The following is a 27,912-nucleotide window of genomic DNA, read 5'->3' as shown; positions in this document are numbered from 1 at the left end:
TGTGCTTTGATGTACACACACACACACACACACACACACACACACACCATGCCCTCAAAAGAAAAAAGTAAGAAAACCTATGGGTCTGAAAAGATGGGTCAACAATTAAGAGCACTGACTGCTCTTGAGGAGGACCTGGGTTTGATCCCACATAGTGGTACCCCACCATCCCTAGGGAATCCCAGGAAATCTGATGGTATCTCTTCAGCCTCTATCTCGGGCACTCAACACAAGTAGTCCACAAGCATAGTCAGGCAAAGCATTCGTACACATAAAATAAAAAACGAATAAATCTAAAACTCAGAAGAGAAGAGAAGAGAAGAGAAGAGAAGAGAAGAGAAGAGAAGAGAAGAGAAGAGAAGAGAAGAGAAGAGGAGTGTTGCCCTGAAGTTACTGTATTTTGATGCTAATTCCACTGCCCCAGGGACAGCTGCCTAGTCTTGGACTCAGAACTCAGGTGACTTCAGCAGAACCACCTCTCCATTAAATTTGTAAAGTACAGGTGAGGGGCAGGTACAGGATAGAAGGCCTGTCATTGGAGGAGAAGGAAGGATGGGTGGGAGAGAAGTTTGAAGGAAGAGGAAGAGACAGGACAGAGGGGGGGGGGGGGAAGCCATGGCAGGTGATGTTAAGATTCTGCTCTGTGTATTTACATGTTGTTATCAATGTTCCTAAGGGATGGATGGTACTGGGCTTTGTATGTTTAAGTGGGCAATTATATCTTATCAATTGGATCTAAGATTATTGTGTTGTGTGTTCTTTTATGTGAGGGTTTGAGTGTAGGAAAGTGTGTGGCTGGGATGTGTTTCCGACAAGATATCTAGCAGATATCTTGGGGCACCGTGGTGCAGACCTAGCAGGTAAAAGACAACTATACTCTTTTATTTTTATATTTTTGCAACAACAGAGGAGCACCTGAGCTCAGAAAGGAGCATGGTTTCACAGGCTGGCCCTTCTTCTGGTCATCCTTGAGGTTTCTTCCAGAAGTAGCCACAGGACCTGGCTTCACAGCCTCTGGGAAGGCCGAGAGGGGAGACAAGCTGTCAGGAGCCGGCTTCCCTGGAACAAGGTATAGAAGGCATTGTTAGTTTCCATGACCAGGGAGCTATGGAGAGGCAGATCTGAAAGTCAGGGACTTGAGGTCCAACCCTGCCTCCAGCACAAATTCTCACTGTGCCTCCTAAGTTGTTTGCTCTGGGCAGCCTGCTCCTATGTCCACTGGGATGACGGGCTATGACAACGCCATATGGTTTGACTCTGACATTCTGAAACACACACACACACACACACACACACACACACACACCCCTCTAGCTTCCAACTTGATAGTTGTGCAACGTCCAAAAGGTCACACTTTCCATCTGTCAGCTTCCTACCAGATGGAGACCATCAGGGCTAGAGAGATGGCTCGGCATTAAGAGTACTCACTGGTCTTGCAGAGGACCTGGGTTCCAGTCCCAACATCCACTATAGCAGCTCACAACTCTTGTTCCAGGAGATCCAATGTCCTTCTCTGATCCCTATGAGTACCAGGCATGCACACGGTACACATACATGCACATGAAAACAGGGACTGGGAGATGCCTCAGTGATTAAGAGCACTGGTGATCTTCCAGAAGACCCAGGTTTGATTCCCTGCATCCATATGGTGGTTCAAAAATATCTGTAGCTGTAGTTCCAGGGGACCCAACACCCTCTTCTGGCCTCTGCAGGTGCTATGCACACGGGTGGTACACATACATGTATTCTGGCAAAACACTCATATACATAAAATACAAATAAACAAATCTTTAAAAATACATAAATTAGGGGCTGGGGATTTAGCTCAGTGGTAGAGTGCTTACCTAGGAAGCGCAAGGCCCTGGGTTCGGTCCCCAGCTCCGAAAAAAAGAACCAAAAAAAAAAAAAACATAAATTAAAAACAAATGAACACCACAAAGATAATGCCTGCTTGCCCACTTGGTCAGGGCTGCTTTGAGCGGGGAAGTGAGACCCCGGGTGTGAGAGGGCTTTGGAAAGGGCTGTGCACTTTACTGAATGTAGAAACAAGCTGAAGACATCCTTCTGGGAGCTGGGTGTGGGAGCACCGGCACAGCATGCACCAGACCCTGCATTCCAGGAGCCAAAGTCCTGACTGTCCTGCAGTTTCTCTTCTCCACTTCATACGTGAGAATCCTACACAGCAGCCATATCTAGAGAGGACCCCAGGGCCAGGCCCCACCCAGCACACACACATCTGTACAGCTCGTCTCTAAACAGCTTTGGGGGATTTGCTGAGGTTCACACAGCCCATAGTGATAGGGCTTGCAGCAGAAGTCACCTAGCCTAAATGTCCTCACTTCTGCATAGTATAGTTTGGGGAAACATCAAAGGTGGTGGGAGTCGCCTGCATGCCAGCTCACATCCAGAGCTCACCGAGAGTCCTTCAAACAGCTTTCTCCTACTGACACTAGTGCCCAAGCTTACCCTTCCTGCCTCCAGGCCAGCTGCCCTTCCTTTGCCACCAGGCAGCAAGAGCCTGAAGTACAGGCCCCTTCCGGCCACATCACATCCTGTTGCTTAAAGGGAAACATTGTGGCTCCTTGATGCCTGGATAATAAACTCCTTTGTCTAGATTCTTCAATATTCCTGCTTCAGCTAAACCCAGATTGTAAGAGAGGTGGATGTAGCTGGAAGGTCTTAGAGTTAACTAGTGTGTGTGTGTGGGGGGGGGGGCATTAAAGAAACAAGGCCACGGCACTGTGCTCAAGGTCCTTGGCTCTTGGTTGGTTTGGGGTGGACCCATGTGTGAAAATGAAAGCCCACAAAGGATCCAACACCCTCTTCTACCTTCCTCTGGCACTGTGTGCAGATGGTGCTTATACAGGACCACAGACAAAACACTAGAATAAGCCAGCCAGGCTTGCACTCCATTTCATGCCAGCATTTATGAGTTCTGGGCCACTCAAATATGAGAAACTGCAGGCATATTGGTGCACACCTTTAATTCCAGCACTCAGGAGGCAGAGGCAGGTGGACTTCTGTGAGCTCAAAACCAATCTGGTCTACATAGGGAGTTCCAGGACAGCCAGAGCTACATAGTGAGACCCTGTCTCAAACAATAACAAAATCCTATGGCTGGCTCAGCTCCCAGATTTGAGTTAAAGAGAGGAAGGTAGAAACCATAACCTTTCATTGGATCATCTTTAAAGATTTTTAACATTGGTTGGGGATTTAGCTCAGTGATAGAGCGCTTGCCTAGCAAGTGCAAGGCCCTGGGTTCGGTCTCCAGCTCTGAAAAAAAAAAAAAAAAAGAAAGAAAGAAAAGAAAAGAAAAAAAAAGATTTTTAACATTTTAGTATCTCTGTGGTAGCCAAGAGATATATGGCTGGCTTGTGGCTGGCAAGATGACTTCATTCATAAAGATGCCTGCAGCCAAACCAAACTTGAGTTCAGTCCTTGGGCCCACAATGTAAAAAGTGGAACAACAAATGAATATAAAACAACCCTTTAAAAATATGACTTAACTGGGGCTGGGGATTTAGCTCAGTGGTAGAGCGCTTACCTAGGAAGCACAAGGCCCTGGGTTCGGTCCCCAGCTCCGAAAAAAAGAACCAAAAAAAAAAATGACTTAACTAGACACGACCGTACACACCTTTGATCCAGCACCTGGGAAGCAGAGGCAGGCAGATCTCTGTGAGTTTGAGGCCATCCTGGTCTACAGAATGTGTTAGGACAGTCAGGGCTACATAGCAAGAACGCGTCTCAAAAAAAACAAAAAAACAAACAAAAAAAAACCCCAAAAGTTAACAAAGTTGGAGACAGAGATGGACGGAAAGGAGTTTCAATCACCTCAAGCTGGGTGGGAAGTCTAGAAACAAGAACATCAATCCAGGAGCATTCATGGTGCAAGTGGGGCATCTGTTGGCTCTGCTCATCACAGCCTAGAGAACTAACCAGTCTTTTAGCAACTGCCTCACCCTTTGTCTAGTTCCTGTATGTGCCCATAAAAACTCTAGAGAGGGAAGTTTCACAGCATTTTCCTCTCTTGGAAAGCCACTTCCTCTCAAGAGTTTCTCTTGCTTTTCCTCAATTTCTTTTTTTAAAAATTTATTTATTTATTATAATAAATATGTCTTCAGACACACCAGTAGAGGGCATCAGATCTCATTACAGATGGTTGTGAGCCACCATGTGGTTGCTGGGAATTGAACTCAGAACCTCTAGAAGAGCAGTCAGTGCTCTTAACCACTGCCATCTCTCCAGCCCTTTTCTTCAATTTCTTCTGAGTCTATAATTCTTTCTTGCTTCTAGATTTATTTTTGTGTATGTGTCTGACACGTGTGTGCAGTACCCACAGAGACCAGAAGATGGCATCAGATCCCCTGGAGCTGGAGTGACAGACAGCTGTGAGCCACTCAATGTTGGTGCCGGGAACTAAACTCAGGTCCTCCAGGAAGCATTCTTAACCTCTGGGCCATCTCTCAGCAGAAAGGTCCCATTCCACTAAAACCCTGCTCCATCACCACATTCTAGTCTCATGGGTTTCTTTCTTCACAGGCTGTTCAAAGCCTGGCACTGCCCCTTCCTGTCCCGGTCTTTAGGTGGTTTGGTTTGGTTTGGTTATTATGCTGTTATTTGGGTTAGTTTTTGTTTCAGCATTTGGGTTAGTTTTTGGTTTTTGTATTGTTCGTTGAGAAAAGGTCTCTTATAGACAGGTTGCCTCAAACCAACCATGTTTTAAGAGTAAACTCCCAATCCTAACACCTTCAGCCCCAAGTGCTGGCTGGGCTTAGGGACAGGCGTCTATTGGGTCATGCCACCTGGATTGCAGTCTCTAAGCCAGCCACTTCCCCTCAGCAGCCAAACCACATAGCCTGGGACTTGTAGACCAGACTGCCTTGGAAGCCCGGGAGGGGAACAGACAGTCTTTGTAACAAAATGTCAATAAAACCATTTGCTGAGGTAACTGCCTATTCATAAGCATACATGCCACCAAGCTGTGACCAAAGGCAGATACTAAAAATATCCCCAGGAGGCAGGCATCCCTCACCCAGCCTCCACTGGGCCAGGAACACTGTCTTTCTTGTGTTGTTCCTCTCTTTGGACAGCCTAGAGTAGAAATGCCATGGTCCTCAGAGGACACACCAACCAGCAGCACCTCCAGACAGGGGTATGAAGTAGAAGGACAGAAGTGGCTCCCTGGTAAAGAATCCCCAACTGTGACTTCGGGTTGAAGCCATGCCCACAAGAGCAGGAAATGACTGACCACCTGCCCCCACATTGTTCCTGGGCCCAGCATATACTGCATTTTTTCTTTCCCATTTTGTATTTATCAATGTGTATGTACACGATGTGCACACTCCAGCATCTGTTAGTTTTTGTTTCAGCATTTGGGTCAGTTTTTGGTTTTTGTATTGTTTATTGAGAAAAGGTCTTTTATAAACAGGTTGCCTCAAACCAACCACGTTTTGAGAGGAAACTCCCAATCCTAACACCTTCAGTCACAAGTGCTGCTGGGCTTAGGGGCAGGCATCTATTGGGTCATTCCACCTGGATTGTGTCTGTACCCGTGTGTGTGTGTGTGTGTGTGTGTGTGTGTGTGTGTGTGTGTGTGTATGTGTGTGTGTCCATGGACAATGGGCTATCATAGAGATTGAATAGAGTTTAAGACAGAGTCTCTTTGTTGTTTTTTTACTGTGTATAGCAGGGTAGCTAGCCTGAGGACTTCGAAGAATTCCCCTTTCTCCATCTCCCATCTCCCTTAGGGGCACTGGAAATATAGACACTGGTGCCTGTGTCTCTAGGGATTTGAACTCAGGTCCTCAGGTTTGTAAAGAAGTGCTTATACACTGAACCATCTCCTCAGCTAGAGGCATTTTCTTGAGTGAAGCCTGGCTGCGACTCAGTTTCTGCATCTGTAACATGGAGGTCAAGGGTCACTCCATCCTTACTTAATTACCTCTGGGTTCTATTCCAGGTGACTTTGCTCTTTCCCTAGCTGCTGGGAATGGAGCCAGTGCCTGGCACTGAGCCACTAAGTCCCAGCCCAGCGCCTGTGACATTTTTTGTTTAGCACAAATCTGTATCTCTCGGTGCAGGCATATGTGGTATGGCATAAGGGTACCATCTTTGCGAGCTCCACCCATAAGACATACAAAAGCTTCATTTACTGTTTTCATTCCAGGGAGACTCTATCTTTTCTCCCTCTTTCCTGTTCTTTCTATAATGACATGCCCTAGCAGGCACCTGGCAGGGTGTCACATGGTCACATTCAGGGCTGGGGTGGGAAGAAGACACACACTGGGTGGGGAGCATGAGAAGACCTGGAGGGAACCTGTCAGAACATTTGGGGTTAACACTTCCTCAACCACACAGGGATACCTAATGACACTTGCAGGGCCATGCCCAGCCACAGATGTCAGCTGACAGTCCCAGGTCAGGCTCTACTACGTCAGGCCCCATCAGCTTCCTGAGAATTCCCCTGACTGAGTGAGCTTTGGGTTAGATCAAGCTTTCTATATGCAAATGATAAATGGCTTGTGTGAGGTTCAAACCGTATGGACTGCCATAGGTCTCAGAGGTTCAGAGCTTGCCAAACATGAACGAGTCCCCAGGTCCCGCACCCCCAAGACCAAAAGAGGTAAATAAATAAAAATGTTTCAAAGGAGAAAGAAAGATATTAAACACACTAATTTATCCTTCCCAGTTGCTGGTGTGCCTCTTGGTGAGAAAGGTTCTGGATGGTGCATTGAAAATCACCATCCGCTCTGATTTCTCTGTGAAAAACAAATGGAGGTGAATGTGGATTCTCTGTTTCTGTTTTCAGGAACCTGTTGTTGCTCAGCCTGCAAACCATTCTCCGCCCAAGCCCCACCCACTCTTTCAGTCACCAGAGCACCACAAACTGAGAGGTCAAGAGCAAAGGGTGAGTGTCCTACCTCACCACAGAGCAAGCTGGTGGCTGAGTTCCCCTGGACAGCCTCCCAGTGCTAGGGCCATAATTCTTTTTCCCTTCCGGGATTAAATTCTCAAGGGTGTTGGGCACAGGCACTGATCCAGAGTCACAAAATCAAAGGCAGAGCACCATCAGAGGGGTAGACCTGGGCTAAGGCAGACACAGCTTCCCTGTAGCCAGGGGAAGAAGGGTCTTGATCCTTCAAGTCTCCTGCACCTCGCATGGCATGACAGGAACCCTAACCCCAGAGCTCTGGGAGCATACCTGGGCTTGGTAAAATGAGACAAGAAACACAGCATGGCTAACCCACCAGCAATGCACACACCTACAGTCCTTAACCATAGGAGCTGAGCTCAGGGGGACCTGATGTTCTAAGTCACCTCCTGCTACTCAGTGAGTTTGAGAAGTCAGGCTGGGCTATGTGAAACCCTGTGTGACACTCGGAAATAGCCCCAATAATCGCAGGCATTTGAACATTTGGTAACCAGTTGGTGATACTATTGGGAGAAGCTTACTAAAGGGTCTTGTTAAAGGAAGTACTTCACTGAAGGTAGGCTTTGAGTGTTTAAAAGACTCACGCCCTTTTCTTTTTTTTTTTTTTTTTTTTTTTTTTTTGCTAGGCAAGCGCTCTACCACTGAGCTAAATCCCCAACCCTGACTCACGCCCTTTTCACTTTGTTCTCTCTGCTTTATTTCAGTGGTTCAAAATGTAAGCTCTCAGCTTCCTGCTCCAGCCACCATGTCTGCCTGATGCCATGTCTCCCCACAGTAACACACGACAGATTCTAATCCCTCTATATGAATTACTCCTCCTCCTCTTCCTCCTCCTCCTCTTCCTCCTCCTCCTCTTCCTCCTCCTCCTCTTCCTCCTCCTCCTCTTCTTCCTCCTCCTCTTCCTCCTCCTACTCTTCCTCCTCCTACTCTTACTCTTTCTCCTCCTCCTCCTCCTAAGTCATTTGTTTTGTTTTTCAAGACAGGGTTTCTCTGCATGGTCCTGGCTGTCCTGTAGATAAGACTGGCCTAGAACTCACAGAGATTTCTGTCTGCCTCTGCTTCTGGAATGCTAGGATTAAAGGCACCGCACCCATGCATGATTAACTCTCACCACCAGGCCCGACTCTTTTTTTTTTTAAAGTTGTCTTGGTCACAGTGTTTGATCACAGCAACAGAAGAGTAACTGACAGAACCTGTCTCAAACCAAAACAAACCTCTAGGAGCCACGCAGGAAGACAAATACCACACGTTTTCTCTCTAATAAGCTGAATCTAGAGCTAAATATAGAGAAGCAGAAAAACAGAGAGGGGACTAAGAAGGGGAAGGAAGGAAACTACAGGAATGGGGAGCAAGAGAGGGGATGGGGAGACATAATAGCCGTTTTCCTCTCATATGCAGAATCCATATTTAATCACATGCATATTGATACATACATATATAAATATATATGAGAAAGCAAAAATGGGGCAATTTAGGGACAATAAGGAACCAGCAGAGGGGGCAGGGCGATGTTCAAATATTTGCTAAGCATACTGATACATATGTATGAATGTCAAAATGAAACCCATTGCTTTTTTAAAAGGACCTCTGGCCAAGAATAGCTCATAGGTCATCAAGCTATTTCAGAACCCAAGGCAGGGCAGTCACTAGAGCCAGAAGTTCTAGTCTAGCCTAATCAACAAAGCAAGACTCCGATTCAAAACAATAAACTACCAGACTAAATAAAATCAAAAGCACCTCTGACGTCCAGTGAGGTTTATGAGGTCTGAGACTCACTAAGCAGCCAAAGGTGACCTTTAAACTGCTGGATCCTGGGCTGGACAAAATGTGGCAAACTCTTTAAACCCCAGCACTAGGAAGGCAGAGGCAGGTGGATTTCTGTGAGTTTGAAGTTGACCTGGTCTACAAAGTGAGTTCTAGGACATCCAGGGCTGCATAGAGAGATGTCTCAAAAACATAAAACAAAGGGCTAGCGAGATGGCTCAGTAGTTAAGAGTACTGGCTGCTCTCCCAGAGGATCAGGGCTCAAGTCCCATAAGGCACATGGCAACTCATGCCTGTCTATAATTCCAGCTCCAGGGCTTCTGACACCCTCACACAGACACAAATGCACACAAAACACCTATATACAAAATAACAGTGATAATAATAAATTATATATTAAAACGAAAACAAAAAGAAAAAAAACAAAAACCTGGTTCTCCCGCCTCCACCTGTTGAGAGCTGAAATCCCAGGTGTGCACAATCACACCCATTTTATTCAAGTTGGAGGATCAAAGGTTTCCTGCATTCTAGGCAAACATTACCGATTGAGCTACATTGGTCAGCCTGCAGAGGCATATTTAAACACTCCAGAACAGTAAACGTGGGTAGGGAGCAATTCAGTGGATGCAGGAACAAACAACACAGGAGGTGGATGGTGGGAGAAATGGGGACCCCACTCTCGCCTCTCTCAGGGCTCACTATCTGCCTCATCATTTGAGGAATGAGCAGCTTAGGGTTCACTCACCTGGGAATCCCTCTACTCCAGGAAGAAAAGGGCTGTTTATCTACAGCTCTGGCAACATGTGCGTTCAGAGTCTGGGAGTTTCCAGGAGAGTGACCTGGACAGAGCCCCAGACAACAAGATGGCAAAGGTGGGGCCCAGCTCTGTCCAAGCCCCTTGGTGCTTGGCAGGCCTGCGTATGAGGGGAATGTGATTTCTTCCTCGCTTTGCCGTAAATCCTGCCGCAGTGTACAGCTGTCTCAATGGAGCAAGAACAGCCAGAGACAGGATTCTCTGGCCAAGGTCCACCAGTTACGGAGAGATGTAAACTACTGTGGCTAAGGAGATGGCTCAGTGGTTAAGAGAACTTACTGTTTAATCAGAAGACCTAAGTTCCAACCCCAGCAGCAATGTCAGGTGGCTCACAAATGCCTCTAACACCAAGGAGTCATATATACCCTCCCCTGGCCCCAAGTGGTGCTCAGGTGTGCATACACACACACACACACACACACACGCACACACACACACATGCACACACACACGTATACACACACATGCACACACACATATACACACACATGCACACAGGCACATATACACACACGCATGCACACATACACACACGCACACACACATATGCACACGCACACACACACATACACACATACAGAGAGAGAGAGAGAGATTAAAACTTAAAAAACAATTAAGGGATGTAAGCCACTGGTATTGGTATTTCCCTGTTACCAGATGGCTCTGTCTGAACCACGATTGCCACTATGGGAACATCTAACTCAGGCCCTGGGACATAGGGCCAAACATAACCTGGTATGGTTAGGAGTTACACACCTGTAACCCCAACACTCAGGGATGATAAAAGAAGGCTGTCTTGAGTTTGAGACCAGCCTGAAATACACAGAGAGTTCTAGGTCAGCATGGGCTACACAGTGAGACCCTTCCTCAAGAAGCCACAGAGCTAAAAAAGATGGAGGGACCAAGACAGGCCAATCCCTGCAGCTCACTGGCCAGTCAGCAGAGCTGAAATGTTGAGTTCCACGTTCAGTGGGAGACACCTGACATTGTCCTCAAGCCCCCTCACACATGAGCACCCATGAGTACCCACACGCACGTGCTCACATTAGCAAACATAGCTCCTCCCCACACACAGTTCACACACACACACACACACACACACACACACACACACAGGTTCAACTGCAACCCTGACATCCACTTGAAGAAAATGAAACCTGAAACCCTTGTTTTCTCTGGAATCTTTTCTTTCTGCTCCACTTCCTTCAGTGAAAAGGATCTGAGGCAGGTTAAGGTGCTGAAGCCTTGGCTGACCCCAGGGAGGCACAGGACTCCTCCCCTGGCTGCCTGAGGACCCAACACAGTAGCAAATCCCAGCACTGCTTACTGGGGCAGCTGACAGACAGCAAGGCCCTTATTCTATGAACACATTCTGGAAATCCTGCCCTCCACCCAACGCAAACAACAATGCAATACTTCGGTATTTGTTTTAATTCTTGAGTTGATCCGGAGCTGGAGCGGATCCCTCAACAATCTAAAGCCATGAGCCACAAACTAAAGGACCCTGGAGCCAGGTACCCACATCAGGAACAAACATTTCACTAGACCCTTGCTTTTACTTTTCGAACTAATCCCAGGCCCAGTCTGTGCATTTTTGTGGTTTAACACACACACACACACACACACACACACACACACACACACACACACAGAGCATGCACAAAACTCTAAGGCAGAGGCAGAGACTACAGTGATGGGCAAGCAGTTGAGAACACTTTTCTTTCAGAGGGCCTGGGTTTAATTCTCAGCACCCACGTGGTGGCTCACAACTATCTGTAACCACAACTCCAGTGAATCCGACGCCCTTTTCTGGCCTCTGTGGATACTGCACACATATGGTACACATACATGCATACATGCATACATGCATACATACATACATACATATATACATAGAGGTAAAACACTCATACACATAAGCAATAGCCATGGCTGTTCCAGAACAATCTCTGTAGAGAAAGGCTGGCCTCAAACTCAGAGATCTGCCTGCCTATATAACAGAGTGGCAAAACCCAGCACTGTGTATTGGGGTGGGGGTGGGGGACCCCAGAACTGCCAGCAAAGCCCTCATTTTATGAACACATTCTGGGAATTCTACCTTCCCAAGTGCTGGGATTAAAGGGATTAAAGGTGTGCACCACAACAACTGACTCTACAGAGAAAATGTAAGCGACACCTGCTAACTACTTCATATCTTGCTGCCCAACGAGCCCATACCTGCCCATGTTTCAAAGGCTCCCTGTGATCCACTCAGTTACAGTATCAGAGATAGGGTCTCTGTTTTAGAGAAAACAACACAATGGCTGAGTTTTCCCAGCACTTGGCGATGGGGGTGGGAATCAACCAATTCACAAGGTGGGAAGACTCATATGCAAACGAGAAACTTGAAGGGAGGACGCCATAAGCTTCTGTGAGGAGATTCCCTTGAGGCTGAGGCCCAAAGGTGACGGGGATTGGCCTCTGGAAGAATATAGGAAAGTTTGGGAAAGACCAGAGCCCGGGGGAACAGCATGTACAAAGGTCCCGAGGCAGAGTACATTTTGAAGAGTTTCATCAAACAAAGACTCTAGAGGCTAGGCTGAAGGAATAGGCGGATGGTAGAGGCGAGGTCAGAAAACTGGGCAGGACGAGGCGGTGTGTGTCTTCAGAGGGTTAGACAGAACCTTGCCAAATCCTCTTGAACCGATGTCACCCGGAGCTGTGACCCACTTGCCCCTCTCATATCCCAGTCTTTCTTGCAATTAGATTGAAGACATTGAAGTCTCAGGTTCCAGCTAATCAGGAACAAAAAGTCAATGAGTCTCTTCCATTGCCTCCCCTGTCACAGTGACCCCACTTCAAGGACACAGGAGCTGTCCTTTCGTATGCTGCAGCTCATCTTGGGGATTAGGTCATGCCTCTGACGCAGCTGGCTCTGACTCATAAAAACTCTGAGGACAGCTGAGCCTTACACTCACAGGAGCCCGGTGACCACAGCATGGTTCACAGTCAGAGCCTGACAGATGAACCTCATGGTGCCCCAGTTTAATTGTGCGGTACATGGCACCTTATTTGATCTCCCACCACTCTCAAAACCGACAGCGAGCAAAGAAGGATCAGTTCGGGGAAAGGAAATCAGGTGACCTGCCTCACACTAGGCATTAGCATCTTAAAAAAATGTGGCCATCTTTTGAAGCTTCCTGCTGTAAAAATAAAGTAAACAGAGGCTTGCTTAGACACTTGTTCCTTTGATGTTTGCTACAGGGTCTCTTGTACCCCAGGATGACCTTAATGTAGCCAAGACTAGCCTTGAACTTCTGAGCCTCCTCCCTTCACCTCTTGAGTGCCACCATCCCTAAAGATGCCCATTTCTCCAAAGGGGAAAAACTGAGACCTGACCTAACAACCTACCCAAATACAGATTGAGGTAAGCTGACCTCGGTTTGCATCTTGGCCACTTACAAGGTAAGTGACTTTGGGCAAGTCTCAGTTTCCACATCTATAAAATGGGAGTAACTAAAGGAAAAGTGCTTACTGGGACATGCTGGGTGCTAAGTCCCATTATTCTGGGTCCATAGATCCTGATGTCTAACCTAACACAGCGACAGCTTCAAGAACGGGTCCCCAGTGCCACAGGGAATGATCCTGACCCACATTTTATTGTTTCCTGATGCCGTGAAAACAGTTGAGAGGGCAAACACAGAAACTCTCAGATTATACATGGAAGCCCCATCACCTACATGGGTGCAGCCTGGCCTCTATGGAGAGGGAGGGGCCACACTTCTCTACTTTGCTCAACAGTCCCCTGTCCACAGAGCCCCAAGCCAGGAAGGAAGTGACTCTGGCTCACATGCCCAAGCCGGGGTCTGAACAGTTGGAGTTGCACAAGCCCACATCCAGAAAACACCAAAGCTCAGCGAGGAAATCCCAGCCAGGGTCAGAACTCGGCCACTCGGCCACTCAGCCACACCACTCTTCCCTAATGTGTGAGGGTCCCATCCCAGCACCCACAAGAGATCTGCAAGGGGGGAAAACCTGACAGGAAGATGGTGGTGGCCAATGGGAGAGGAAGGCTTAACCACCTCTCACATCCCTTCAGGCCAAGAGTCTCCCCCTACTCAGTTGACAGGCAGAACCAACTGCACAGCTACATGGGGACCAACACATTTTCATAAGATACATTTGATAAGTTGGCCTTGTCAACTTGGTGGGATTTAGCATCACCACGGAGACAAACCTTTCTCTGGGTGCATCTGTGAGGGGTTTTCCAATATAGGTTAATTGAGGTGCAAAGGTACATCAGCATGTTGGCAGCACCGTCCCTCGGGCTGGGGTCATAGATGCATACACAGGAGCTGGACACCAGCTCTCATGGCTGTGGATACAGCGTGGCCAGCATCCCAGATCCCAGGGCTAAGACTCAAACTCAGAGCCAAAAGAGCCCTTCCTCCTTCCCTCCCTTCCTTCTTTCAGTTGCTTTTGTTGGGATTTTGTTTCAGCACTGAGAAAAACTGCTAATACAACAGTAAACACACACACATACACACACAGACACTTTTAATCCCAGCACTTGGGAGGCAGAGGCAGGCAGATCTTTGAGAGTTCAGGCCAGCCTGGTCTATATAGAGAGTTCCAGGCCAGTGAGGGCTCTGTTACACAGAGAAACTGTGTTTTGAAAAAACCAATAAAATAATAATAATAATAATAATAATAATAATAATAATAATGTGAAAATAAAAGCAAACAGCAGGTTATGTTCCAAGGCCTGAGGAATACAGGTTTGTTCTATCAACAGAGAGAGTGTTGAAAAAGGCGGGAACACAGCCACAGCCAAACAGCAGGTTTGTCTTCTCAAGTTAGAAGTGGGGAGCACGCTTGCCCAGCATGCAATAGGCCCCAGGTTAGATCCCCGGATTCCATCATCCGGGTGTGGTGGCGCACACCTGTAATTCCAGAATCTAAGAGGTTGAGGCAGGAGGATCAGGAAGTCAAAGGCTTCTCTTGGTCTTCAAACATGCGTCCTGTCCACCACAGGCTCTGTGAATACGCTGTGCCCTCTGCCTAGACATGACTAAGCAGGCCCTTCCTCCAGCTGCCCTTCCTGTCTCCCTCTGCTAGACGGCCTCCCCACCCAGTGCTTCTTTGAGTGCATGTGTTGGTATTGGCTTTGTGTTTGTGTGTTCATATCATTACTCTCCATCCACCCCACTAGACAAAAGCCAGGAGACCCAGGCTTACGCATGCAATCATATCTGCATGCAATCATAAGCCCCGTCCAAACAACTCTTCAAGGTTCCAGGTGAAACAGATGCCCAGAAGCTTGAGGACCAAAGTCGTACTAAGAACCAGAGACTGCCAGACAGGCTGTCGAGGTCCGCTCTCGCTGCAGACATGGGAGAGGTCCTGCTGGGATCACTGATTGCTGGACGCAAGCTTTGCCATGGACTGTGGCTCCCTCGTCCATCCTAGCAATGAATTGTGGGTATACTGGCGGGAAAGGGGGTGCAGATAACCTCTATCTGGTTGAGGTCCACTGGGTCGTCGGAAGCTGAGAGCCACAAATTGCAGCAGACTGTGAACTAATCTAAAGAAAGTGATAGATAGTTATCAGGGCTATCACTGTTGGGGAAGGGCACGTGTGGGAAGACAGTTGTATGTAGACATCCAGGTGGACGAGTGGGAAGGTGTGTGAGATATTATCTGTCCCTAGAACAGCTACTTCTCCTCCAGAGCAACAAGATGCTTTTGCTATGTATACCCTCTTCCTGCATTTGCCAGACTCCCTTGCAACCAGGTTGGTCATGGGACCCAGTTCTGGCCAATGCTTTTGAGGGAAGGTTAAACATGCAACTTCCTGGTCAAGCCTTAGAAGGACAGGAGCACACCCACCTTTCCTTCTTGTCATCTTACATACGAAACATGTGTCCCTACCAGCCCGACGCAGGACACCCCAGAACTGCATTATCTACACTAGAGAGCCTTGGATGTCACTGGTGGAGAAATGTCCATGGCTGTGTGCGTGTGTGTGTGTGTGTGTGTGTGTGTATGTGTGTGTGTGTGTGTGTGTGTGTTGGAATACACATGTGGGAAGCCACCAGGTGTCACTTTCTATCTTATTCCCTTAAAGCAGTAGTTCTCAACCTTCCTGTTGCTGGGACCCCTAACCATAAAATTATTTTTTGTTGCTACTTTATAACTGTAATTTTGCTACTGTTATAAGTTATAAATGTGTTTCCTGATGGTCTTAGGTAACTCCTGGGAAAGTGTCCTTTGATCCCCCAGAAAGGGGTCTCACCCTAGAAGTCGAGTTCTGCCTTAGAATCTCTCACTGAACCTGAAGCTCATGGCTTTTTGGGCTAGGCCTGCAAGCCCCAGGAGTCATCTTGCCTACACCCAGCCTCCTCTGAGTTTACAGCACCTGCGGCCACACCCATATCTTACTCAGACGCTGGACACGGGAACTCCAGTCTTCACCTTTATTCAGTAGAGAACTCACCACTGAGCTTCCTCCCGGTTCAGTTTATTTGATTATTTGAGACAAGGTCTCCTTATACATCCCAGGTTAACCTAGAACTCACTACCCTCCTGCTTCACCTTGTCCAGTGTTAGGGTTAACAGACATGTGCTAGCATGCTAGGCCCAGCTCGATTCTCTAGGTCTCTGTAGCCCACCCCGAGTGAACAGAGCCTGGAGTCTGTCAGGGAGAGCATGAAGAACAGACGGGGAGTGTGAAAAGGTTGTGCTGGGGAAACCGATCCCTGTGATCTGCCTCTGCACACATTTATTCTAGTTCTTGTCGGATTTCACATCTAGCAGGTTAAATAGTGACCTTGCCAAGTAAAGCTGAGAAAAAGTAAAGGAATAGAAACCCACGGATCCATTCCCCCTCCCCAGACGTCGGTTTCGAGACAATGAAAGTCCAGCGACTGTGAGCCTGAGCTTGGCTCCTATGTAATGGTCACAATTATGCAAGGCTACAATTCTTCGATGCAGGGAGTGTTTACTGAGACACCACTCAACTCTATGGAAGCTGCTGGGTGGCTGGGACATTTTGTTTTTGGTGCTGGGAGCCCAGATCCTTGCCCCGACGAGCGCTACACCCATGCAGGACATCTGTTGAATACAGCTACCTTCAAATCTATCTTTTTTTCTTTTTCTTTTCTTTTTTTCAGAGCTGGGGACCGAACCCAGGGCCTTGTGCTTGCTAGGCAAGCGCTCTACCACTAAGCTAAATCCCCAACCCCCAAATCTATCTTTAAGAAGTGTTTAGGGAGTTGTGGGGGTGGCTTAGCAGTTAAGAGCACTGGATGCTCTTGAAGAGGACCAGGGTTTGATTCTCAGCACCCACATGGTGACTCACAAGTGTCCCTAATTCCAGCTCCAGGGGATCTGATGCCCTCTTCTGAGCTACTTGGGCACAGCACACATGTAGTGCACATATATAAATGTAGGCGGAACACTCATACACATAAAATAAAAATACACAAATCTTTTTTTTATAAAAAAGCAAGAGAAAGAAATGTGTAGGAGCCAAGCATAGTAGCACACGTCCTCAATCCCAGCACTTGGGAGGCAGAGGAAGGCAGATCTCTGTGAGTTCAAAGTTGGCCTGGTCTAGATAGCAAGTTCCATGCTGCCAGGCAACACAATAAGACTGTATCACACCACACCCGACATTCCCCACCCTCCCCACATATATACACATAGGTAAACAGACACACACACACACACATATTAGGGGGCCTAAGTGTGTTGTCTGGCATGTATGAAGTCCTAGGTTCCATTCCCAGAATCAAAAAAAAAAAAAAAAAAAAAAAAAAAAAAAGGAAACAAAAAGTGGTGAGTAGAAGTCAGTTTTTCAGGTTAACTGCAGCGGGGCCAAGTAATTAATAAATAGACAAAAAATAGCTTGGTCTGGAGAGATGGCTCAGTGGTTAAGAGCACTGACTGCCCTTCCAGAGGTCCTGAGTTCGATTCCCAGCAACCACATGGTGGCTCACAACCATCTGTAATGGGATCCGATGACTTCTTCTGGTGTGTCTGAAGACAGTTGCAGTGTACTCATATAAATAAAAATACATTTTTAAAAAAAATATTAAATTCCTTGGTTAGAAGAGGGGCTCAGAGCATGCCTAACACAGGAACTTGAGGGCCTGCACACAGGCCCTGGTTGTTCACCTCTAGACAACTTTTTCCCCCTCTATTAAGAAATCAGCGAGTGTGAGAAAAAGGAAGTGGGTTGCCTGAGGACATGCTGCAGGGTGAGCAGTCAGAATCCCACAAGGATGGCCAGGGGACAAGAGTAGTGGGGACCGACCTCGGGTGGTTTGGGCTAGAAGGACTAAACAAAATAGAAATGTTTTGGGAAAACTGGGGATTGGGGGTGGTGGTGCATAAACCGCAAACAGAACGGTCTGGCCTGAGAAGGGTTCTAAGCAACCAAAAGCCAGGGGTTTTCCGTGGGAGAGTGGAGCACTGGGCCCTGGATCCAGATGAGACCCCATGGACTTTGGACCCTAGGACCTCAAGCCATACGTCTATTATTTACTTGTTTGTTTTTGAGATGGGGGCCTCTGTATGTAGCCCTGGCTGACCCAGAATTTATAGTTCATCTGCCTCTGCTTCCTGAGCACTGGGATTAAGTACCATTGAGCTTGGTACATGGGTGTTTCTTTAAATCTGGTACTTCTGCCTTTGTTGACCTACACGATTTTTCCTAGATTGGTCAATGATCTCTGCTGTCAGTGGTCGTGGAGTATGGCCTGGAGCCTCTGGGGTTCTTTCTCTGTTTTCACACATCCTGATGGGACACCATCCCTTTGCCTGGCCCAACTAATCTGCCTCCCCAAAGAGGACCAGCTGTAACCACACTGGGACCGCACACGAGCTGGCAGTTCTTCCTTACCCTCTGGGGACCCTCCCTCGTTTCCTCTGGAGTCATTAAGAGTTTATAATTAGTTCTTTTAAAATATAAAACACTTTTTTTGAGGCAGGATCTCATGTAGCCCAAGCTAGCCCTGAACTCATGTGGCCAAAGCTGGTTCTGAATTCCTGACCCTCCTCCTCTCCCTCCCAAGGACTGGACTTCAGACATTTGCCACCATACCAGCTAAACATTATCATTTCTTAGCATCTGCCACATTTCAGATTTCTAAGAAGACAGAGAAACCAAAATTGAGGTCACAATCCTTGGGGGGGTTGGTCACAATGATCAAATGAAATGCCTCCTGGTTCCAGTGGTCACAGGGACCCCAGGCTCCAAGACTCCCAGAGAGGGCTCTGCTCGGCATCCAGGCTGACCCCTTTGCAGGACAATGGGAGGGTCTGAGCCTTTGAAAGGAAATTCTCCCAGGTCATGCTTGAACTCACTCAGCCATATCTTGTCCAAGGCCTCTCTGACTGGCCCTCAGGGAATGGGGATGAGGAATAGTGATCTGCACATCTCAGAACAGGACAGGATCAGTTCCAGCCAGTTCTAAAGAGTTGTGAGCCCTGTCCAGTCTGAGGGAAGGACCTGGAAGGAGACTGGAATGAGACTGGGAAGTCAAGTACAGAGAACAGAGACAGAAGCCAGGGGAAAGCCATGGCCACCAGGTAGAGGTTTGGTTTGTGAGACAATTTCTGGGAACGCAGAAGCAGGCCTGCTTGGAACAGGCGCCTCCTATTTAAGCCCCAAAAGGGAAAGCTGTTGTATGTTAACCATAGGTTCCCACGCACAGTAAGTCCTAGTTACCTGGTGGCTGAAGAGTAGACATAGTCCCAGGGTAGCCCCAAAAGCCCATGTGTGCAGCAGCTCTGAGGCTGGGGCTCTTGAATCCCTATCCTCGCTCTAAAAGAAAGTGTAGGGTCATCCAGGCAAGTTCGCACCCTGGGTCTGCTGGCAAAGAAGGCAGCCATTCCCATCCCCACATGGGTCAACCTCAGAGCCCACATGGGGTCTTCACACGTCTCAGGTACTCCATGTTTCTTTTCTGTAGAACTGGAGTTGGAAGTCAGGGTCTACACATGCTACGTAGTGCTCTCTCTTGAGCTGCGTCCCCAGCCCCCCTTCCAGGATGTTCTCCTGGACCAGCCGTCCCTGACCACAGTCCTTGGAGGCTTTCCTACCCCATAACTTTTATCTCTCCATCCATTTATTCTCCCTTCTTTCCTGCTGCTTACTGTCTCCTAAGCGTCTCCCCAGTATTTTTGTTTTTAAAATTTGCGTGTTTGTGCGGAGAGGTACAACTGCCGCAGCACATGTGCAGAGGTCAGAGGTCAACTTTGTGGCATCTCTCCTTCCACCCTGCGGGACCCAGAGATCCAGCTTGGGTCACGAGGCCTCAGCGACATGTGCCCTTACTCCCTGGCCTCCAATATTTTTTAAATTTCAAATGAAAGTTTTTAGATCCGTGGCTAGTCAGTGTTTCTCCTGATAAACCCAGGGCCAAGTATAACACATAGTAGGCCTGTTATATCTGGGAAATAAATGACTCGGTGTGTGAGCTTTAACCTGGGAAAAAAGAAGGGTCCTAGCATTGAGGTGAAACCCAGTGGCAGACAGTTCACCTGGGCCCACTCAGTTCCACCCACTGTACTGACAAAAGATCGATAATGTCTTTTCAGACACACAGCCCTCGCTGAGAGACTCCCCTGGGGACAGATGGTTACTCACAGCTCAGGACAATCTGGGCAGCTCGGTAGAGTTCCAGGTGACACAGGAGGTCCACCAGCTGCTGGACAGTGGCCTGCCGCATGGACCACCACCACAGCAGCTCCCGGGTGATGCTCACCCCCTGAACCCTCTCCATGGACTTGATCTTCCTCAGCTGTGTCAGGTCTGTGATCACATAGGAAGCTGGAAGGCAAGAGAGGATTCCGCTTAGAGCTGGAGGCACTGCCTCAAGGGAGAGTCACTGTTCCTCCCTGTCAACGTGGCTACTACATCCCAGAAGGATGAAGATCTTAGGAGTTTGGGAGCCATGAACCTCTGTAGTTTTTTTGCCTGGAATGGTCTCTTCCCCAGCATAAGCCTCGGTGGGGAGCAGGACCCCAGCAAGTGTCCCCATCACTGCTGCCTCTCAAATGGAGAAACTGGCTGGCTCAGGGCAGCAGGGTAGGATGCAGAGGAGTGGAGGGCAGCAAGGTAGGGAAGCCCTAAGCCTTAGGGATGCCCTCCCTGTTCTTGCAGGACCCCAACAAGTGTCCCCAGATGTTGTTCCCTGAGCCCCTGGCTCACTAAGTCTCAACCCTGGTCGGAAAAACTAGCATGTCTATGATCGATGAGTGACAAATGGTAGAACTGTCACAGGAACCAAGACGGCCCACGGGGTTGGCGCCATGCTAACTCTGAAGCTCGGGGAAGAACTGCAAGGAACTATGTTGGCAATAATACTACGCTCCCCTTCTCTTACCTTGTTTTTGATACAAGGTCTTGCTGTGCAGTCCAGAGCAGCCTCCAATATTCTTATTTTTTGGTATAAAATAGATGGAAAAGACACACTGTATCCCACCCTCCCAGGCCAACTCCACCAAGCTAAGTCCTCTAGTCCTTCACACGGGTGCTGGCTTTTTCTTTTCTTTTCTTTTCTTTTTTTCTTTTTTTTCCGGAGCTGGGGACCGAACCCAGGGCCTTGCACTTGCTAGGCAAGCGCTCTACCGCTGAGCTAAATCCCCAATCCCAGGTGCTGGCTTTACACAGAATTTGATGGACAATAGTTAAGGCCTCTTCTATTTATTAATGCTGTAGTTCAAGCTTCTCCCAGTTGATCCAGGCGCCTCATAAATGGCTACTTTGTAGTTGCATTACTGTTTGCCAAGCTTGATGGTGAATGCCTTTAATACTAACGCCCTGGAAGCAGAGGCAAGAGGTCTTCAGTGAATTTGAGGCCACCCTGGTCTACATAGTGAGTTCCAGGCCAACTTGGACTACATAGTAAGACCCTGTCTTAATTTTTTTTTTATCAAAAAACATTAATTTTATTATTGTTTTTATTGGCATGGTGCTGGGTACTGAACCCAGAGACTCATCCTGTATAACCTCACTCTGAGCTTTGCTGTCTAACCCATAAGGAATTTGTCAGTTTGAGTGAATGAACTTTTGTGTTTTGAAGAACTAGGGCTCAAAACTAGGGCCTCATGCATGCTAAACCACTGAGCCACACTCCCAGCTCTTAAATGGCATTTTTTAGTTGTTACATAGTATCCCACTGATTGGGTTTGTTTGTTTGTTTGTTTGTTTTGAGATAGGGTCTCACTCTATAGAACAAGCTGGCCTTGAACTCTCAGGAATCTGCCTTCTCCTAGCTCAAGTGCTAGAATTAAATGCATGACCCACCACGACCAGCCTTGCCACTTAGTTTATTGACATAGGAAAGCATGAGAGAGAGAGAGAGACTTCAAGGCGGCATGAAGAAGGAACAGCAGCCAGTGCGTGCGGGAGACCCTCAGCCCCGTCCCCAGGACAGCCAAACAAAACTGAACAAAAATGAGGAGTTAAAAAAGAAAAATCACAGAACAGGAATGTATGTGAACACAGAGTCAGGTGGCTGGGGACTATGAGTGTACTCTGCTGGTGTAGCGCTTGCCTCCCGTGCATGAGGGTCTGGGTTCGAGTCCCAGCACCACCAAAGAAAAATGCCATTAAGCATTAAACACCAGACCAGGATGAGCTCTAGAGTAAACTGCTAACTCCAAAGCTCCACGGAGCTTTTCTGTTTGGAGTATGAGCTTGGGAGGACAGAGCCGGGAACAGGAAGAGCTAAGAACTCTGTAGGACTACGGAAGCCATCAGAGCCCAGATAAACACAACAGTCCATACACTGTCAGTCCCCTCTGGATAAATGAGGAAGGACCATATCATTCTCCCTCAGAGAGAGTCGCCAGAAGTGCCCTGTAGGAATGGAAAGTTCCAGAGTTTCAGTTTTAGTCACTGGAAACTCCACATCAGATTCCTAGCCAGCAGGAAGTGATTTAAGCAGGCTCAGAGTCCCCTTCCAACTGTTCACAAGGAGCAAAGAGGAACGTGTGACGTCATACCAAAGCTAGCCCAGTAAGGACACTGGCAATAGTGGGGCTCCTACAGCCAGGGCACCAGCCAGAGCTTAGAGCCTCTGTGAATTTCAATTTCCTCCCAAGAGAAACAGGAAGTGAACTCCAGTGTGCCTTTGAAAAGGGACAGTTTAGTTGAAGCCGGTATCTCTTAAGGTACTGATCCATTAGCACTGCACCCAGGGGTAGGACAAGCAGAGATGGAGGGAGGAAGGATCCAGTCACTGACAAGGGCCCCCACTAGGCCATAACTCTTATTAATCTGGTCATTATGGAAGAGAGAAAATCAAAGCCCTACCTAATAGACTCGAGGAACCCTACTGGTTGCTTTCAGGCAACTCAATCTTCCAGACTTTCCCATGTGTGGGAATGCTACTCTTCAGGTCTGGTGTCCCACAAAAGGCCCTATGCTAAAGGCTTGGTCCCGTTTAGTACCTGGAGAGGTAGGAACTTTAAGAGATGAGACCCAGAGGGAGTCTCCCCAGTACTCAGAGATGTGCTCTCAGTGGGCTTATGGGAGCCCAGCCCCTTCCATAAAGAGGCTTTGTCATGAGACATTGCCACAGGTGCAACGCAGAATCAAGAGACTACATGCTAAAATCTCCCAAAATGTGCTTTCTTCTTTCTAAGGCTATTGATTCCCTAGGGTGTTAGTCACAGTGCCTGAAAGCTGACAGACACAGCATGTGAGTGAGCAGCCCTGGTTCAAATCCCCCCAGAATTTGCTGTGCATTTAGCAAAGGCCTATCACCTTTCCCAGAGCCTCCGTTTCCTCTTAGACCTCATGGGTGACTCCATGGATACGATGAACTCACTATTCTGGGAGATTTGAAATAGCATTTGGCAATGTGTTATACTCACAGAGAAACCATTATTTCATGTTGATTCCTGAATCCTGGGGAAAGCTTACCCATCTTTTTTTTTTTTTTTTTTGGTTCTTTTTTTCGGAGCTGGGGACCGAACCCAGGGCCTTGCGCTTCCTAGGTAAGCGCTCTACCACTGAGCTAAATCCCCAGCCCCAAGCTTACCCATCTTTAAAGTCCTCCAGAACAGGGGCAGCCCACCCTCCTGAAATGACCCTCCCCAGTGTCATCTGCCCCTCTCCTGACTGGCCAAAGTCATCCTGGTAGGGCAAGGGAAAGCTCTGTATTCCTTCAGCCTCTTAACAGATGAATGGCTCAGAGACACAGTCACTTGCATGAGGTCACACAGCTAGGCAGTACACAAAGGCTGAAATGCGCAGTGAGCAAGGAGAGAGGTGCAGTTAAGGGGCTCCTGCAGGGGTCCCTGTGCACACTCCCAGGTAGATGACACTTAGGAACCCCATTTTACACAGACTCAGACAGATACTACAAGTCTTCTCCCCAAGAGCAACTGAGCGCAGCTCTGACCACAGAGAATCAATCAAAGGCAGATGTCTACCAACTGATCCAAAGGAGTGTGCACAGTTGTGGCTGTGGGTTTTCTAAACCGTGTTAGATTTTCCCACACTCCCACACAGTCTCTCCCAGGACCACAGCACAAGATCACTTTTGCTAGACTGACTCAGCAGCCTAGACTTCGGAATAGAAGGACAATCCACATTCTCCCTCCTTTGGGGGCCAGGAAAACCAGAGTCCTGAGACCAGTTGCCAGCTGCACAGGGAGGGCTAGCCTTGGCCTCACAGCAGCCTCTGGGCTGAGAAAATGCAGCCACCTAAGGTTGGATCATAGGCAAAGACCAGGTCCAAAGGAAGCCAGTAAGGTAGAGGCAGGGAGGATGAGGGGTGTGTGTGTGTGTGGAGAGAGAGAGAGAGAGAGAGAGAGAGAGAGAGAGAGACTAGAACAAGGGGTACAGCTCATTAATGGTGTACATGCCCAGCATTTGAGAGACCCTTGGTTCCATTTTCATCACTGGAAAAGGGAGGAAGGGAGAATAGGAGAGTAAATGAGAAAAATGGGAGGGGTGGGAGAGAGGCGGGAGGGAGGGGACGGAAGGAAAGTGATTCACAACTCACATACACTACAACATGAACGACCCCTTAAGACTCACTAAATGACAAAGCCATTCATAAAGGACAGTGCACTTGAGATGGTCCCACTCACATAAAATGCTACAACAGAAAACACCTAGAGTGGAGGGGGCAAGGGCTGGGGGAATGTATGGTGTATACAAGAGTGTGTGCGATCATAGCTCTGTGAATGAGTTAAGGGCACTGAGGCGCTCTTTACATGTGTGGATTATGTGATGGTTGATCATGGATTTGTTTGTTTGTGAGGGACTCTTTACATGTGTGGATTATGTGATGGTTGATCATGGGTTTGCTTGTTTGTTTGTGAGGTACTCTTTACATGTGTGGATTATGTGATGGTTGATCATGGGTTTGTTTGTGATGTGCTCTTTACATGTGTGGACTATGTGATGGTTGATCATAGGTTTGTTTGTGAGGTGCTCTTTACATGTGTGGATTATGTGATGGTTGATCATGGGTTTGTTTGCTATTTATTTGTTTACCATTTGCTTGCTTGCTTGTTTTTTGACTTTTGAAGCAGGCTCTCAAGTAGCCCAGGCTGGAGTGGAATTCGATCCTGATTTTCCTACCTCTGCTTCCTAAATTTGGGAATTACACATCTGTGTAACAGGCTTTTTCTTACCCACTAACTTCTCCCTCCCTCCTTTCCTCCCTCCCTCCTTCCCTCCTCCCTTCTTCCCTTCCTCCCTCCTTCCCTCCCTCCCTGTGTTATTTCATTCCAGTAGCCGAACCCAGAGCTTTAGGCACAGTAAGCACACACTCTACCACTGAGCCACACTTCAGCCTCATAAATTTTTTTCTTTCTTTCTTTCTGGAATCCTCTCTGTAAACCAGGCTGGCCTCAAACTCACAGATCAGCCTGCCTGTGCCTCCTGAGTCCTGGGATTAAAGTTGTGTGTGCTGCCAGCACCACTACCACACCTGGTCCATAAAATTTTTTAACAATGGTTTTTTCCCCCAAAGTCAAAAATGTGCCTCTAACATTAATATTCTAGGAACAGAAGGTTATGTGTAGTTCAGGGCTTGGCTGAAATGAAAAAAAAATTAATTAAAGACCACTGCCCCTGCCTACACACACATAGCTGGCCAGGAAAGAATCCAAGTCAGTCTAGATCACCCAAGTGTTGGGACACAGAGTTCCCTGGACAATCTGGGCACCCTGAACTAGGACAGAGCCTGCAAGGAGGGGACAGGAAGGCTGAGGGCACAACAGAGAGCCATTTCCCTTTATCTTAGATGTCATCATCCCAGACCACTACAAAGAGTGAAAATGCTTTTAAGAGAAAAAGAGTTCATTGCCAGGTGTATACAACCCCTGCTTCAGAGGAGCTGAGGCAGGAGGACCACCAGTTTGAGCTATACAATAGAAAGCTGGGAGGGAAAAAAAATGTCTATCAAGGTGAAATACCCTAGGCTGTATTTTAAGAGGAGAAAAGGCAGGCTGTCTGTCGAGTATAACTGGTGTACAGAAATGACAAGATGGTCGAAATATGAAGTGTCTACACTTAAGTGCCTTTAGGAAAGAGACCAGAAGGCACGGACCTGAGCACTGTGGGGCTGCAGGGTCAGAAGCAAGCAAACATGAGCAGGAACGTTTGTTACAGATGCCTCACAGAAGCTAAGAATGCTTATCCCTGTGGAGAACCGGGGGCTCGTCTTTCTGCTCTTGACTTCTACCGGACTTTGCACATCAACACCCTTTCTTCCTGGGTAAAAAGGGTCCCTGAACCCAGCCACTGCTGAGTCTTGGGGGCAGCCGAGCTTCGTGCTGAGGGGCTGCCACCGCATCTACCGAGATGTGACAAGTAGAGATGTCTCTGCCATTGCCACCTAAAGAAAAGATTCCCAGGCTGAGGACCACGACCTTAGAATACTTATTTTTCCCTTTCTTGTTTTCTTTTCATTCGCAGGGCTCCGGGTGGAACCTAGGAACACGCGTTAGTTGAGTGCTTTACCACGGAGGAGTGCCCTACTCCTCACACATGTGACATATATTCAAACTGCAGGACCACACAGGTGTGCCCACTCTCCTTAGTAAGTGCCATACATGGCTCATGTCACAGGACAACTGTGTGGAGTGGGTTCTCTCCTTCCAGGGATGGAACTCAGGCCCACGGGCTTGATACTGATTTCACCCATTGAGCAATCTCGCCAGCCTCCAGTATCATAAACATCTTAATTACAAAATATTTTACTGAAGTCAGGCATGGTGACACATAATCCCAGCACTTGAGAGGTGTTAGTAGGAAGACCAAAAATTCAATCTTAGCTAGGTAATGAGGTCTAGGCCAGGCTGGACTACATGAGATCCTGTATTTAAAAAAAAAAAAAAACAATAACAATGGAACATACATTAATATAAATTACTTCGTTTAAGAAATTATACAGCTCACTGGCAAAATGCTTGCCTGCCGGGCACAAGGCCTTGGGCTCAATTGAAAACACAACAAACACATAAGATAAAATTTATAAACACACAAGTCATTGCTGGGCAGTGGTGGCGTACACCTTTAGTCCCAGCTCTTGGGAGGCAGGGGCAGGTGGATCTCTGAGTTCTAGGTCAGCCAGATCTACAGAGTGAGTTCCAGGACAGCCAGGGCTACACAGAGAAACACTGGATTGAAAAAAAAAAATACAAAAACAAAAAGGAAATTAAGTGACAACAGTTGCACTGAATAACCACTGTTACTATGTCCTTTTGACCTACAGGACCGGTTGTTGCTCACATGGTATACGGTTCTTTACTAGGTTCCATCCCCAGCACTACATAGACCGAGCCTGTAATCCCAGTATTCCAAAGTGGAAGCAGGAGGGTCAGAAGTTCGAGGGTATCCAAGGCTAACCTGGGCTACATGAGTCCCTTACCCCTCCCACCCCAAATACTAAGGTTCAAATCTATAATTCCACACTTAAGAGACTGAGACAGGATGGACAAGTTCCAAGACAACCGGGGCTAAATTAAAAACAAAAACAAAAACAGGTAACAGGTCTCAAAAGACAAAAAAAAAAAAAAACAAAAACAAAAAAACAAAAAAAAACAACATTGCCTGGGATATGGTTCAGTGGTAGGTGATTTCCTAACAGGCACAAGGCTCTAGAATCAAAGTTCCCTCACTGTAGAAAATAAATGATTAGCCAGGAATGGTGGCCAACACCTTTAATCTCAGTATCTGGGAGGGAGAGGCAGGTAGATCTCTGTGAGTTCCAGGCCAGCCTGGTCTACAAAGCAAGTGCCAGGGCTATATAATGTGACCCTGTCTCAAAATAAGAATGGAAAATATGCCACAGAATGACGACACTAAGGCGGGGAGGGTACGTTCTTGACACTATTTTATTCTTATAATTGTATAAAATTCTTACACTTGTCACCTGCAGTTTACAGA

The 27,912-nt window shown here is 47.6% G+C and overlaps 1 protein-coding gene and 1 long non-coding RNA gene across 6 annotated transcripts in view; one reads left to right on the top strand and one right to left on the bottom strand.

Annotated features, from left to right (window-relative positions):
- Irak2 (interleukin-1 receptor-associated kinase 2) overlaps positions 1 to 27,912 on the bottom strand; it is a 56,508-nt gene that overhangs the window by 28,100 nt on the left and 496 nt on the right. The window contains exons 2-3 of one of the 3 annotated variants that reach the window (NM_001025422.1): positions 20,143 to 20,325; positions 916 to 1,059 (exon numbers count right to left, since the gene is read on the bottom strand). In NM_001025422.1, coding sequence (NP_001020593.1) covers positions 916 to 1,059; positions 20,143 to 20,325 — 327 coding nt within the window. The remainder of the gene's footprint in view (positions 1 to 915; positions 1,060 to 20,142; positions 20,326 to 27,912) is intronic. The other 2 variants (XM_039107858.2, XM_063286304.1) reach the window with 2 other exon arrangements.
- Positions 18,588 to 26,718, top strand: LOC120102364 (uncharacterized). Of its 3 annotated transcripts, none has more exons than XR_005503822.2 (3): positions 18,588 to 19,441; positions 20,094 to 20,305; positions 26,440 to 26,718. It is a non-coding gene; the product is annotated as an uncharacterized LOC120102364 (long non-coding RNA). The 3 variants fall into 3 exon arrangements; XR_005503823.2 differs by lacking the exon at positions 26,440 to 26,718 and adding an exon at positions 26,134 to 26,396; XR_010065902.1 differs by lacking the exon at positions 26,440 to 26,718 and having other exon boundaries at positions 20,094 to 22,124.

This window comes from Rattus norvegicus, chromosome 4, assembly GCF_036323735.1.
Source record: "Rattus norvegicus strain BN/NHsdMcwi chromosome 4, GRCr8, whole genome shotgun sequence".
In the NCBI taxonomy this organism is placed as follows: domain Eukaryota; kingdom Metazoa; phylum Chordata; class Mammalia; order Rodentia; family Muridae; genus Rattus; species Rattus norvegicus.
This window is presented reverse-complemented; position numbering and strand designations above follow the sequence as displayed.